The following is a 15350-nucleotide window of genomic DNA, read 5'->3' as shown; positions in this document are numbered from 1 at the left end:
TTGTTGACGCTCGCCACGAGTGACATACACGAACATGCCACCTAAGAAGAAAGGCGATGGGAAAGGCGGTCCTAAGCCTGGCACGAAACAGGCCAAAGCTGTGGCAGAGAAGGCGGGCGAAGTGAAGAAGCAAGCGCTGCCGGAGGAGCCCAAGAAACCATCCGTGAAGGAGGTTATTGGCGGCGCATCATGGACAGGAAAGCTACCAGTCAATATGTTGGCAGAGCATTGCCAAAAACAAAAATGGGAAAAGCCTGAGTACAGCATGGTAATTAATTCCGTCGCGACTCGTCGCATTCCACTTATAAACGCAATATATTCAATCAGATACTGATAGATCGCGACAATTGCAGATAAAAACTTCGGATGGATTTGTATCCTCCGTGACAATGAAGAAAATAGACCCGAAAACCAAAGAACTCATTGTCATTCCACCGATGAAGCTCCCTCCCTCCCATAAACATCTCGCTGGACAACCGACAGCCCTCGAAGCTCGCCATTTCGGTGCAGCATTTGCTCTTTTCCGTGTATGCAATATGCGCAATATTCATATGATGATGCCTCCCACGTATAAAAAGCTTTGGAAGGAGGACTTTGGGGAAATAAAAGCAATGGATACCCGGGAGGGCAAGGGCTGGATGTACGAGGCAGATCCATTTTTGGCCAAGCAAGAACGTGAAAGCGCAGCAGCCGATTTGGCAAAGAAGCGCGCAGATCGTGAAAAATCTCAAGCAAAAGAGAAGGCTTCCAACGCTGAGTTAGGGTTAGGTAATGGTGATGCTAAATCGAAGCGCATTTGGTCGCAGGCACCCAAGGTAGATATGGGCACTCGGATTCGACGAGATATTGAAGGTCTGCTGCGGCAGCATACAGTATGGAATCCCTACGGGGTCCAGATCCCAGAAGACCAAAAGAAGGCCATCGCAGACGAATTCTCCGGTTTAGGGTTCCGTCGCAGTCACGTTGAAGAAGCTACGGCAGAATGCAAAGACCGCGAAGAGGTTTTGGAGTGGCTTCTTATCTATGTTCCCGACGATGACCTTCCACGATGGAGTCTGCCGGAAGGTTATTCAGCTGGAGTTAGTCTTGGTTCTGTTGATCTCGCCCGTGAAGCCAAAATAAAACGATTGGCGTCTGTTGGTTACCCATCCGATATGTGCTCTCAAATTTTGGATAGCAAAAGTGGCGATGAACTAGCGGCTGCCGAGCATTTGCAGGGTACCTTAGCTCATGGATCCGGATTTTCACTTCCCTCGGTAGCCGATGAAGATGATGAGGCTTGGGCAGAAGAGGCAACTACGCTCGAGGCTATTTTTGGTGACCGCTATCATCGCCTATCATCTAAGGTCTGCGAGATCAATAGCGAAGCATCAGAAATCCCGGCAAACACAACGTTCCGCTTCCAAAAGCCTTCCGCCCATTATCCAAGCACGCCTCCTGTCATCTCGATTCATTCCAAGGGAGTTCCAGCTTACATACGTCTCAGCGCGATCCGCCGGGCAGTGCAACATGCCGAGGAGAACTTCACGGGCGAGTCTATGATATTCAATATCATGGATTGGTTGGAGGTCAACTTGCCTATCATCATGCAGAATCCAGGCAAGTTGCGAGAGATTTCTGCTGTGACAGCCTCCTCAGCAGCTGAGACTCACGAGATCCCTGTGCGTTCGTCACGCAAGAACCGCAAGGGGATTGACTGGACTGTCGACTCAGCACGAAGCTTGGCCATGCGAGATGCTTGGGAGGCCAAGCAAAACACCGCACCGCAACTTGAAATGACCCGGAAGCGAAAGGCACTCCCTGCATGGAACACCCAGTATGATATTATTCAAGCAATCAACTCACACCAGGTGACTATCATCTCAGGTGAAACTGGTAGTGGTAAAAGTACACAGTCCGTGCAATTTGTGCTGGATGATATGATTCAGCGAGGACTAGGAGGCGCTGCCAATATCATCTGTACGCAGCCGCGACGAATTTCAGCACTGGGCCTTGCCGACAGAGTCAGCGATGAGCGTTGCGCAACCGTTGGCGATGAAATCGGATACGTGATCCGTGGCGAGTCAAAAGCTAAACCAGGCTCAACAAAAATCACGTTCGTGACGACTGGTGTCTTGCTACGTCGAATTCAGTCCGGTGGTGATGCAGATGGCAATGTTGCAAGCTCCCTCGCTGACGTCTCACATGTGGTGGTTGATGAAGTTCACGAGCGCAGTCTGGATACAGACTTCCTCTTGGCGCTACTAAGGGATGTTCTGCGTTATCGCAAGGATCTCAAGGTCATTCTCATGAGTGCTACTCTTGATGCGGGTATCTTTATGAATTACTTTGGCAGCCAACAAACAGTTGGGCTGGTGAACATCCCTGGTCGAACATTCCCCGTCCAAGACTACTACCTGGACGATGTTATCAGAGATACAGGGTTTGCGCCAGAACTCGCGGAGAACTATGAATATGATGAAGAACCATCGCGGGGCGAGGAAACACTGGGCAAAGCTCTTCGTAGTCTCGGCATGGGAATCAATTATGATTTGATTGCAGCAACTGTCGAATACATCGATGCCCAACTGGGAGACCAGCCAGGAGGAATCTTGATTTTCCTTCCTGGTACGATGGAGATCGACAGATGTCTGACAGCAGTCAAGAGGATCCCCAACACACACCCTCTGCCTTTGCATGCCTCTCTTCTACCTGCTGAGCAGCGACGAGTATTCCAAAGCCCACCAAGGGGCATGCGAAAGGTCATTGCCGCCACTAATGTTGCGGAAACATCCATCACAATCGAGGATGTCGTTGCCGTCATTGACACTGGTCGAGTCAAGGAAACAAGTTACGATCCTAAGGACAACATGGTGCGTCTCCAAGAAGTGTGGGCATCTCAAGCAGCTTGCAAACAGCGCCGTGGTCGAGCAGGTCGTGTCCGCGCAGGTATTTGCTACAAGCTGTATACTCGCAAAGCCGAGTCCAACATGGCACAGCGACCAGACCCGGAAATTCGCCGTGTCCCATTGGAGCAGTTGTGTCTGTCCGTTAAATCCATGAAAGGCATTGACGATGTTGCCAACTTCCTAGCCAACACCATCACTCCGCCAGAAAGTATAGCCGTTGAGGGCGCACTGAATTTCCTGCATCGTGTAGGAGCTCTAGACCATGACAGACTCACTGCACTGGGTCGATATCTCTCCATGATTCCCGCCGACCTGCGCTGCGCCAAGCTCATGATTTACGGCTCTATCTTTGGTTGCATGGAACCGTGCCTCACCATCGCAGCCATGCTGACAGTCAAGAGCCCCTTTGTCTCACCGCGCGAGAAGCGCGAAGAAGCCAACGCCGCCAAAGCAAGCTTTTCTCGACCAGGCGACGGTGATCTTCTCACCGATCTCTCAGCCTACCAGGCCTGGTCCGAAAGGACCCAAGCCAAGGGTGGCTATTGGGGTACCCAGTCATGGTGTGTCGCCAACTTCCTCTCCCATCAAACGCTGCGCGACATCTCGTCCAATCGTGCACAATTCATCACATCCCTCAAAGATGCAGGCGTCCTAGCAGTCAACTATTCTGACTCTTCGGCCGTCTGGAACCGCAATGCTGCCAACCGGAACCTGATCCGTGCCCTCGTCGCCGGAGCTTTCCAGCCACAGGTAGCGCAAATCTCTTTCCCAGATAAAAAGTTCGCTAGCTCGGTCACTGGTACTGTTGAAGTTGACCCAGATGCCCGCACCATCAAGTACTTCAATCAAGAGAATGGCCGTGTCTTCATTCATCCCAGTTCCATTCTCTTTTCTGCAGCCGGCTATCCCAGTGCCGCGGCCTACATCAGTTACTTTACTAAGATGGCTACAAGCAAAGTCTTCATCCGCGATCTTACCCGTGAGTTACTTCTCACCAAAATTTAAATCTCCCCATTCAATTTCTGACATGCTTGCAGCTTTCAACGCATATTCCCTCCTTCTCTTCTGTGGCTCCATCGAACTCGACACTGTGGGCCGTGGTCTGGTTGTAGACGGCTGGCTCCGTCTCCGCGGTTGGGCCCGGATCGGCGTACTCGTTTCGCGACTCCGCACTATGTTAGATGAGGCTCTTGCAGAGCGCTTCGACAATCCCTCGTTGGTGGCTGACGGCAGCAGTATTGGGGATCGAGTAATTGAAGCTGTCAAGAAGTTGATTGAATTCAACGGGCTTGACCAGTGATTTGGTTAAACGGCCTCTTGGGCCCAGAATATACACAGCAGATACATCTCGCTAGATGAGACAGTCGAGATAATTCACGATACAAACAGAGATAAATCAAAAGGCATTCACATATTCTGCCCAGGTGGTGATTTCTGCAAAAGATACATATTTCCTTGAAATCAACCTTGGAACCAAGGTCCAATCAATTAGGGTGTGGATCTTCAATAACAGTAAAGCATATACCAGTCGCTGCCACTACCTGCTGTAATTTTCTTTTCATTACTCAGAGACGGTGACCACCTGGGCATTGAAGGATAAAACTGGATTTTGGATTCAAATTTTGTACTCGACAAACATCAAAGATAGAGCAAGATCTAAGCAAGATACAGGACAGCAACAATTGTCCAAAACTCGAGTTTCTCAAGAAATGTATGGCTACAGATACAAAAAGAAAATTGACACAAGGCCATGGATACAAGTAATTTGCATCCATTTGCTATCTGTGGTGTAAAACACCCTCCGTAAGGCTATTTCGATATGCACTAACTGCCTAGTAAAAATGCGACGTAGCAATAATCACTTAGCAATAAATGCAGGAAACGCCTTGGGAAACCAGTATGTGAAAACCTCAGTCAATCTGCAGAGCATGGGATAAAAAGACAACCATTAGGGCAAATGCGGTCACACGCAAGGTAAGATGGTGTTGGCGTGGACGGGGAATTGCGCAGCGAAATCAAAAATCAGTTATGTTACGTAGAATCAAACAAAGAAACTGGAGTAGTGCCTTGACGCCGAGGGAGAAATAGACCATCGTCAACGCCTTCCGATCATTCACTCCCATGTCCGGAGAATTGTGGCGTTAAGTCATCTTGTCGTCAGCCCAGTTTGTCTGGGAACAAAGCACAAATCAGAAGAAAAACAGTCGACAAAATGAAAATAAAAAGGGACAAGGGCCACACGTTCAACACCATGCAGAAAAAGAAACCAGATTCGCCTGTTCGCCCCGAAAAGAACGCCTCATGTTGACAAACAAAAAAAGCAGAGATAGAAATCAAGAGATTGTCGGTGGCCGAAGTACCACTACCATCGAGACCAGCTTGCCATGGTATTTGCAAAGCAATGAGTAGCCGTTGAGCAAGAACGACATTAACTAGTAGTTGGCCAGCCCGTCCAAGCGGTCCGGATCCTTGAGATCAGCGATCTCAGGCAGAACAAAGTCGGTTGCCAGCTCGTTTTCGACAAACACAGAAGCGCGCTTGAAGCGACGATCGGCATATTTCTCAAAGATGGCTGCATGGTGGCGGCGAGGATTTTCGCAGCATTCTATCATGGTTGTGAGGACTGGGACCAGCTGCGCATAAAGGTATCCACTGTAGAAAGCGTGGGCTGGGGTCTGTGGTCATGAGTATTAGCATTATACAAGAAAAAGAGTTTCAAGGTCACTTACCCAGTTGCCCTTGTTGAGAAGCATACGAGCCAGGCAGTGAGCACCTGCAGCGACAAAGCTGGGAGGAGTGCAGACAAAGCGCTCGTCCATGATAGCAAGTTCAAGAAAGTACTTTGCAACAGTACGAGTCTCAAGATCATATTCATCAGCCTTGCTGATGCGTCGGAGGAAGCTCATTGGGCCAGGCCATCCTAGGTCAAAGTCAAGGATAGTAAGCATGAAGCGTTCTGCTTTCAGAATTTCATCAACAGTGTAACCACCATCGACCATGTACACAATCTCTTGCACAGATGGTGCAGTGATCTCTTCGAATTTAGCGGCAATGAAGATGGCAGTTGCACCCACCAGCTGCAACTTGCCAAGTGAAACAATCTTGTGAGACAAGAACCGGTCAATGTAATTGACCGTCAGGAACAGAGTCTCAGGGAGCAAGTTGAAGCGTTGGTGGACTTGTACAAGCCAATCCATCAGGACCGAACGCATGGACCACTGGATTTCCGCCTGATTAGCCATGTAGTCAGGCACTGGGAGCATATCAATCTGCAGACCATGTTAGTTTCAACTGGTGTGAATGACGCGAGTGAAAGAGCAAAGCTTACCTCCTTTTTTCTCAGATGAAGGAAGATCTCATCATTGTACTCCGCCACCATGGTAGTATCTAGCAAATCTTCTTCGCGGTCCTCCTCAGTTTGCTCGCTTTCAACAATGGCCTTGGCCTGGAACATCTGGCTTTGCGTCACATGGTTCATGCGAGGATAGATGACAGCAGTGGTTCCATCGGTGTGGTCGCCACGCGAGGGACCAGAAGGCGCAACATGATATTCGGTCTCGTCTTCATCCCATTCCTCGGGCTCGGATACTGCTGGCACGGGCTCCTTAAGGCGTACGTGTTCTTTGATATCCTCCGGTTCAGAGATGGTCGCATCAGATTCAATGTGAGCAGATACATCCACAGTAGCCTTGGAAGGGACCATGGCGATGGGGGTTGGCTTGATTCCCTTCTCTGCTTCCTTCAGAGGGACTTTTGTTTCGGTCTTGATGTGTGCTTCTTTTTCCTTGGATGAATTTGTCTCGGGGACAGTTTGCAGTTGATCTTTGAACACAGCATTGGTGCGTTTCGTAGCCTTGTATGCGGGCTGGGCCTTTCCGGCGGGGTTGATAGGCTTTGTATTGGCGACCTTATCGATTATGGTCCTGGCACTTGACAAAGACATGGGGCGCTGAGCGGGCTGAGACAGCCCAGGCTTCCCCTCAGTCACCAAGACTTGTTTTCCTCCCACAGCAGAGTCATCACAAGCGGCGCGATTCAGGTCCTTGGTATTACTCACGTCGCCAAAGGCACGTCGAGTGTTGCTTTGGTTTTGAGCCATCATGCTGAGAGCCGGACTCGACTTGTTGCGTTGATGAATTGCCTTATGGTTCTGCAGGGAAGACGGAGGCACGTTCTCATCCCCAACGGCTCGGAAACGCTGCGGCTTGGTTTCAATTAGTCGGAAGTCACGGTTGCAATATGAAGCAATTGAAAACAATAAAGTCGGGTGACGCGACTGACGCGTAGGGATCAAAGAAAACACGGAATTGAGGTATCAACACAAAGGACTTACCTTAGCGTCCATGGTCGAAGATGTGGAGGCGAAAGTTGTCGAAGTAGCAAAGTAGTCGTTGTTGGGTAGAAGGGTGTTGTTTACTTTTTGCTGAGTTGAGATGGAGACGAGTTGCTCCGGGAGTGATTGGCCGACCCAAACAAAATAAACAGTTCCTCGGACCCGCTTTGTTACAAGCACCTTCCCTATGCTTTTTGGCGTTCCTTACCTTTTTTTATTTATTTGTCGTCTCTTCTGTGCTCTGGAGAAGTCTTGTCGAAGAGATGCACAGGCTAGTGAAAAGAAGAAACAAAAAAAGAACAAGGAATTTGTCCCTTGTTCCTGAGATGTGCCTGGCTACAATGCACGCTAGCCCGAAAATGGAGTGTACTACGGTAGCGCATGCATACCTACTATGCACAATCAATACCCTTGCTGCCTTGAGAAATTAGATTGAAGTCGAGTGAAACATTTTATTTTCTTGTCAATTCAATTTTTGAGGGACAGTTTCACCTAGGTATGTATCAATCGTTTGTTTCGGTTTTAGATTGTGTAGGCTTTGCCCACAGGTGAACCTTGGAAGTCTCACCTGCCTGGTCTAGATCTATACGGACATAGACCTCGGGACATCCAAAGTTACAATATATACTTGTCGCATTCAACATATGGCATTTTGTATGGATATATATACTATATGCTTCTCTATACAAAGTTTATTCTGTAGGGATCATGATACATAGACCTTGTTAGCAATGTCATTCTATATCCATTCGAAATGGACGTTACATTGCCTTTCAAGGTTATGGTGGGGGTTATAGCCTCTGCACGTCATATTGTTTTGTATTGCTTTTTTATGGGAGCATTTCTGTGCAGCGGAAAAGTCGAAAAAGCCAGTTATATATGTAGGCAAGGTTTCCCACATTGCTTTCCAAGGAATGCAACTTCGACGTCTGTTGATAAGAGTAGATAAGAGGTGATCTTCGGCATTATCCGGCGTTATCAGCATAGTTTGCACTGTTTGTTGATTGATTGACGTCATTAACCTTATCGGCGCGTCTTCTTCAACATCCATCAAATCACAATTTTTATTCAAGCTCATTCTAGCAATATTAAAATATAACAAAAAATCATCTACAATTAGCTTGAGAAATTACCCAGGCCATTGAAATCAACCAAGCGTAAATTATGAACATTTGCGGGTGTAATCGCCTCTTTCTACCTCGATCTAGATTCAACGCGCTATCTACACGAGACCACGTGAATGCTACACCGCCGTCGCAAGAGGTGGGACACCGGAATCAAGCGGTTCCTGTTTGGCAGCTTTATGATCAAACCGAAACCCACCGAGTCATTACGACAACTGGTGACTTTTCGATGTAAAAATTTAGTGGCTTTCATGTTAGGGGTAACAAGTTTCGGAGTTAATCATGAAAATCTAGCGCACGTTCTTAGTGCGGAGATCATTCTAGGCATTGTTCATCAATTGCGCCCAGTCTCAACATCACCGCCTGACTCCACCAAGCAAAATGTCTTCCCCCTTTTCGGCTATTTTTTCTTTGTAAACAATTACAATATAGTGTATGTGTGTGCGATCATGTTGAGATCACTCTTTTCAAATAGTCAAGTAGTAACCTGCAAGGTTTCAAGGAGCACCCAAGAATGCTCTGTAACCCCGATGCGGGATTCCCTTTTTTTAACTTCTTACGTAGGTCCCGAGGAGGGGTAAATCAAAACTGCAGATCATGCGAAACACTCCGGCATAAGGAGTCATGCGATGAGATGAGGAGAGGTAAGACTGGATTAATTTTGGGATTGAAGGGGTTTGGTTCTCGGTGATATCCTAAGTTGCGGCCGTATAAATCTCCATGTGGATCAATAGAACACACTATTAACCCACTATCCTAGGTTTTTTTCTGGCATCAACCACCATCAAAAGTGTCGCGGCATCTAGTAATTTCTATATCGCATGTTGAATAGGTAATGCGACAAGCGTGGCTGCCATAAAATGCTCGCATTGACAATATTGAAGGTCTGTCCCCTGCGCACACCTCCACAACCTTGCCCCAATAAAAAGGGTATGGTCGCTACGTGGTCAAGCTAAGAACTAGTTGCAAGCCATCAAATCCATTGGGCGCTATTTCTTTATCTTATTCTGTGCCCTTAAGCCCTCAATATCCGGGATACTTGTAGCGACAGAGGTACCTAAGGTACCCGGCTTTGTGTGAACCCGGACAACATCCCATGGGGATGATGAAACCACCATCTATGACTCTAGCTTTTAGATATCTAAATACCGAATTATAGTCTTCATTTTGTACATCACACCGAAGAAGGGGGGTTAGACAAATTGTCCCGTCACTCGGCGCAATGGCATCCGGCTTGCGACAGCTTTTTGCGCATTGCGAAAAGGTACAGCATTGGGATTGTTTCGCACATAGTTTATTTTTTAGATACATTGAATAGACATAATCCAAATGAAGAGTTTATAATTGTTCATTAAAGCTATGGAATGTGATGGCTGCTTCGATGGCCACCGGAAGCGCAAATCGCCATGTCACCGACCCAGGCAGGCCGTTTTCTCGCTTTAGGTGAAACCATCGTACGCACCCACTTCAACCTTCTTCCTTCTAACAACACCCTGAACAAATCGCCATTTGTGTTGCCAATACTGCTGGGTATGTATCTCTTTGCTTGAATCTTTTGCTTTTTTATTCCCTTGGCCCGATTTCGGCTCTGGAGATGCCACCGCTGACCTAGCCTCAACGTTTCGTAGAATCGACAATCCCCTCTCGACCCTCGACCGATCCCATCCTTCGACCCTTCCGCCTTGCCTTGAACGATTCAAAATAATTGCGACGCTAGAGGACTTTGTTTGAGCTGAATTAGGTGTGTTCAAGTTCCTCTCCATTCTCTTCCGGGTCCTTTCGCTTGCTTGCTCCCAAGCCTGCTCACAAGGTCGGCCGGACTCGGCTAGCGACACATCCATCCATCATCCTCACATACAGAACCCATCATTGTTCTGTATTTCAACACTCAGAACCCCATTGTACTAACTACTATGGTTCGTTGTCCTCCAGTTAGCCGACGTTCGCCCTTTTGAGTCGCTTCCGACTCTTGCGACTGCAGATTCCCCTCCACTTCCATCGAAGGTTCTACTTCGACGATTTTCTATACACCAAGACCCGGGGGTGGTCCATCCACCAACCTGATCTTTCGAATTCAATAATTGTGGTAGGTTTGATGGATTCTTCCCTCTACACTTGCCCTTCTGTGCCTAGCCATGGATCACGTTCCCGCCCTCTACCGCACACAAGCAGTGGGTTGATGCAGTCTTTGGTATAGCAGTGGAGTATTTCTTCGCATTCTGGATCACTTTAATATGCAAACGGTTCAGCATGAGGGGCACTTAGGCCTGGTCGAACAGCCAGGTCTAACAGACTCTGCTGTAAATCGCGATCCGTCGCTTAAAGGACCAACACCCAAGAACATCGCCTTTGAGTTGCTTCTCGACGAGAACTCTAAAGTCCGAGCCCGTATCCCGATGCGCGTGCAGATATATCCTCATGATACCACAGACTCGATCGTGACGACAGTCAAAAATTTCTATGGTATCTACGATGGTACTCCCAGTGGGGTCAGCTTTGAGGATGAACATGGGACCACCCTGATCGCAAGGTACGAGAACCTCAAGAATAACAGGACTGTATATGTGCGGGTTATCCCCATTCAACCATATGGGGATCACTTCTATAACGGTTTCATTGCCGAGCCTCGCAAGCGGCCTAGTCTGGCGGAGCCCTTCCAGATGGCCGATGGTATGGTGCCAGTATTGGATCAACCATCGCGACCAGCATCGCGGCTGGCGAGAAAGCGCAGCACCTCTCCAACAAACCGGAGTTTGCGCAGTGCTTCTCAGCACAAGCCTTCCTCCCGCGCAGGCAACAAAAGCCGTACTTCAAGCATCCATGGGGCTTTCCATGACGACGAAGACTACAGCGATACTGAGAGCGCCTATGCTCGCAGGGCTCGTAACGAGATATTCGCTAGCTCTGACATCAGCATGGAGAACATACTACAGGATGGTCGTCGGAAACGACCTAAGTTCGACAGCTCTGTAAGTCATTTCTTCGGATGAGAGGTTTTTTTCCCTCGTCGCTAATATGTCTTTTTCTCTCAGGAACTTCCGTTATTTGTTCCTCCTCAAGTACCCCTCACTACCTCCACCTCCTCAATCTCCCCTCAACGTCGCTCGGTTGGACAGGAAGGCGCTGGGTCGCCTTTCGCTCGCCCAACCCACCGCACATATAGCTATCAGCATGCGCTTCCATCACCACAAAGCTATGGTCATAGTGAATATGGTGCTCAGTCAGGGCGCAATACGATGTACGCGACCCCGATGGTTCCAGACCATGGAAACCGCACGCGCGACACCTCAGGGACCTATGGCAACTCGGCTAGCCGAGCGAGTGGTCCAGGTGTATTGCCCACACCTGATCCCACCATTGCCAGCTGCATCTCTGATGAGGATGTGGCAATGCAATTGATACGTCTGGGCGATGCGTCCAATTTCTCTCATGGTCGTACCTCGACCTCGACATTGGACGATGCCTTCAGCGGCGCCGCTGATGCTAATTCGTCGGCTGGCGCCACCAGTGACGGGGATGACTTTAGCGAGGAGGAGGAGGATGATTTGCCAGCTCGCCGTCAGAGGCTGGACTCGAGCCCGATGCTCCCACCTGGAACCATCAAGCGCCATCTCAAGGGCTTGGATGACATTCTTCCCAGCGCTGATAGCAGCGATCACAGCTCAGATGGTGCGGATGACGGCATCAAGAGTGAAGCTGAAGAGGACGTGTTGTATAAGGAGTTTGCGCCCAAGGCAAAGAAGCCCAAGAGCCGTCCCATGTCGTTCAAGGTCCGCAGCCAAAAGCCGGCCCCTGTTAAGGTGAACAAGAGCAAGATCCCCACGCCTGCTCCTCGTAAGCCATCCGAAAAATCATCTGCGCCCATTCCACCTCTCAGTCCTGCTTCTTCCCGAAAGGTTTCTGGGGGTTCCGTCAACTTCCAGCACCAGCTAGGTGCCGATGAGGAGGATTTATCCACCAAGCCTCGCTGCCAGCGATGCCGCAAGAGCAAGAAGGGGTGTGACCGCCAGCGCCCCTGTGGGCGTTGCAAGGATGCCGGTATTGGAATTGAAGGATGTCTCAGTGAAGACGAGGGCAATGGCCGCAAAGGTCGTTACGGTCGTCATATGGGAGTCCCGGTCAAGAAGAACGGTGAAGAGATGGATGAAGACGAGGAAGACTTTCCGCTAATGCCTGAGACCCCTCCTATCTTTTCGTCCACAACAGACAAGAACAAGAAGCGGAAGCGCTAGTGACACCTCTATCTAAGATTGCCCTCTCAGTCTCTGAGCGCCGAACCTCTCCGTGACCATGGGACCTCTCATTCATCTTGCCATCCTCACTATGGGCCAACCTCATCCGCCCTCACTCTCTCCTTTTAACCTTTCTGGCCAGCGTCAGAGACACTCCTTATACTACCACACTACCATACTACCATCATTTGTCCTTCGCACTATACACTCCCTCCCTGGTTACAAGCAATGCTCCTGACCCTCCATTACACACTGCTAAGCGGTTGATCTGTTGTTCTTGTCGGCGTCTTAGTGTTTCTGCGGGTTGTATGCTTCTTGTTACATCCACTCGCTCATTCGAAATCAATGTTACTGGGTTGTTTATCTTTGATTATGTCGTTTCCATGTGTGTCGTGAATGGTGCCCGCAGGTGGACGAGTGGTGGAAGCATTATATACTTCCAGGTGGGGCAGCTGTACTAGACGTACCTATCTTGCTTTTTATTTCCTCTAGTTACTCTGGGAGTCAATGGAAGGGGTTTAACTTTTACCATGCATTCTTTATGTAAAAATATTAGTCTAAGATTCCACCCTGGGCAGCGACTTGAAATCAAATAGCCCTCGAGGACGGGTCATGTGACGAAGGCGGTGTGGATGGCCCCGCAACTTTTTTGAAGAGCTCAACTTTCTCGAACATTGAATGCCTGCAATTTTCAGTAACGAATTGGCGGTTTCTTTGTTCGCAGTTGAATCCAGGTGTGAAGTTTGACTCACGACTCGAAAATTTCAACGCCAATTCCACTTTCAACGCGCTACGTGAGACAGTCCTTCAACACGAACTTTTCTCCAACAGCCAGCAAGGTACACCACTCACCTAATCTGCACAGCGACGGCAATGCCCCCCAAAGCCGCGCGCGCAAGCGCCCGTGGAGGAGCCTCCACTCGCGGAGCTCGCGCTGAATCAAACACCACCACTCCCGCTGGCGGGGGCACAGAGCAAAATTCTCCCGCAGAAACCGACACACCCGGCCCCGCGAATCGAGCCTCGGTGCAACGGCTCAAAACTACGAACAAACGCACACCGTCTGGCAGCATTGCGCCAATCAGTCGTCCTTCGTCTGCGCTTGGCAGTGAGCCGCCTAAACCAGTCATGAAATACCGACCCAGAGCTGTCGGGCGTCGCAGCAAGCAAGAACGAGATGATATTGAACGGATCGAAAGGGAGCGAAACGATGCACGTTTGAAGGAAGCTGCAGCTATTCAGCGCGGCCGTGGGGCACCTCGTCGGGCTGGATTCCGTGGCCGCGGCGGTCCTATGGCTATGAGCATGGGAGGTGGCTTCGGAGGACGAGGTGGCAAGCGCGGCCGCGGTGGTTTCGGTGGTGGAGGTGGTGCTGGGGGATATGCAGGCGGCGCAGGCTCAGGGCGCAACCGGTCTGGTCTTACTGGAGGGAACCGTGGGCGTGCATACGACTCTTCTGATGACGAAGATAATTCACTTCGCATCAGCATCGACCAAATAAACCTCGACAGCGACGAGGAGGAATGGGACAGACCCAAGGATTCCAAGGGAAAAAAACTAAGCATGTCACACACGGATCGTGCGCTTCGTCCCGTCCGCCTTGAGAGATATGAACATGAGGAACGGGTCATTAGTGTCAATATGGAGTCCAGCTCTTCCCGAGCTGCTGATCTGCGCAAAAAGGCAGAGAAGGAGAAGCAGAAGGTCATGAAGGATGCTACAAAGACACCTACCAAAGTCAAATCGGAGCCACTGGACGAGGATGCTGTCATGACAGATGGTATCCCCCAAGCAGATGATGACGGGTTCTTGCCGGAACACAATGTCCGAGTGCGCTCTGTGACCATGAGCCCCACAAAGAGAGACACGACAGAATTACGATCATCTCAAACTACGCCTGAGCCCAAGCTGCTGGACCCACGCAGCCTGCTCCATACCAAGGAGGAAATCGATGAATATGACCGTCACCAAGAAGATTTGTCTATTATTAAGCACCTTCTCATCCCTAAAGAGCCAAAGAAGGCCACCACGGAAGGGGAAATTGCTGAAGGGGCTACGGGAGCTGAGATCACCGCAGAAGAGGGACAAGATAAAAACAAAGCCGACGAAGAGGACGAAGAAGAAAACCCTCTTCTCGGTCAATTGTTCCTCATGCAGTTCCCACCAATGACTCCCAACCTTAAGATCGCTGGATCTACAACAGAAAATCAACAACCAACTGCAGAAGCAGACAAAGATGCAGATCCCAAGACCGAGCCCAAGGTCAAACGCGAAGCGGGCGATGACGTGGAGATAGTGGAAAATACTCAACCGGTGGAACCACAACAAAACGATATCATCTCAGCTGGGAAGCCCTGGTCACTACCAACGGGCCGTGTTGGCAAATTGAATGTGCACCAGTCGGGCCGTGTGACCTTGGATTGGGGTGGTATTAGCATGGAGCTAGACCGCGGAGCACCTGTCGGCTTCGTCCAAGAGGCCGTAATTGTCGCACCAACTGTTCATAAGGAGCCCGAGATTGTGGGTGATGATGATGGAGCAGAAAGACGTGTTTGGTCGATGGGCCAATTGTCTGGCAAGTTTACGCTCACACCTAACTGGGATGAGATGCTTTGATTGCATAATGTAGCTACTTTATGATGAACGGAAAGAAATCAAAATATTAGAGCAGCAATAATTTTCATCGAACAACTAACTATGGAATATATGAATTGCAAAGCCAGAGAATGACAGTAATATACGTTATCTAGGGATCTCATAGAGCTCTGTTGCC

General features: G+C 49.4%; 4 protein-coding genes across 4 annotated transcripts; 3 read left to right on the top strand and 1 right to left on the bottom strand.

The window, feature by feature from the left end:
* Positions 1 to 34: 34 nt before the first annotated feature.
* On the top strand, positions 35 to 4188 carry N7529_002446 (RNA helicase; the record flags this gene model as incomplete). The annotated part of the gene is made up of 3 exons (XM_057237974.1): positions 35 to 268; positions 354 to 3867; positions 3926 to 4188. The coding sequence occupies 3 exons, from the start codon at positions 35 to 37 to the stop codon at positions 4186 to 4188; spliced, it is 4011 nt and encodes a 1336-aa protein (XP_057100585.1).
* Positions 4189 to 5320: 1132 nt separating this feature from the next.
* N7529_002445 (cyclin family protein) lies at positions 5321 to 7233 on the bottom strand (the record flags this gene model as incomplete). The annotated part of the gene is made up of 4 exons (XM_057237973.1): positions 5321 to 5563; positions 5618 to 6157; positions 6217 to 7092; positions 7222 to 7233. 4 exons carry the CDS (start codon positions 7231 to 7233, stop codon positions 5321 to 5323), a joined length of 1671 nt encoding a protein of 556 aa, XP_057100584.1.
* Positions 7234 to 10579: 3346 nt separating this feature from the next.
* N7529_002444 (putative C6 finger domain protein) lies at positions 10580 to 12577 on the top strand (the record flags this gene model as incomplete). The annotated part of the gene is made up of 2 exons (XM_057237972.1): positions 10580 to 11314; positions 11378 to 12577. 2 exons carry the CDS (start codon positions 10580 to 10582, stop codon positions 12575 to 12577), a joined length of 1935 nt encoding a protein of 644 aa, XP_057100583.1.
* An 873-nt stretch (positions 12578 to 13450) lies between these two features.
* N7529_002443 (putative DNA-directed RNA polymerase III RPC4) lies at positions 13451 to 15193 on the top strand (the record flags this gene model as incomplete). The annotated part of the gene is made up of 1 exon (XM_057237971.1): positions 13451 to 15193. The coding sequence occupies one exon, from the start codon at positions 13451 to 13453 to the stop codon at positions 15191 to 15193; it is 1743 nt and encodes a 580-aa protein (XP_057100582.1).
* Between the last annotated feature and the right edge of the window lie 157 nt (positions 15194 to 15350).

Source organism: Penicillium soppii, assembly GCF_028829465.1.
Source record: "Penicillium soppii strain IBT 18220 chromosome Unknown utg000003l, whole genome shotgun sequence".
Taxonomy (NCBI): domain Eukaryota; kingdom Fungi; phylum Ascomycota; class Eurotiomycetes; order Eurotiales; family Aspergillaceae; genus Penicillium; species Penicillium soppii.
Note: the sequence above shows the minus strand (reverse complement) of the source record. Positions and strands in the feature narration are given on the sequence as shown.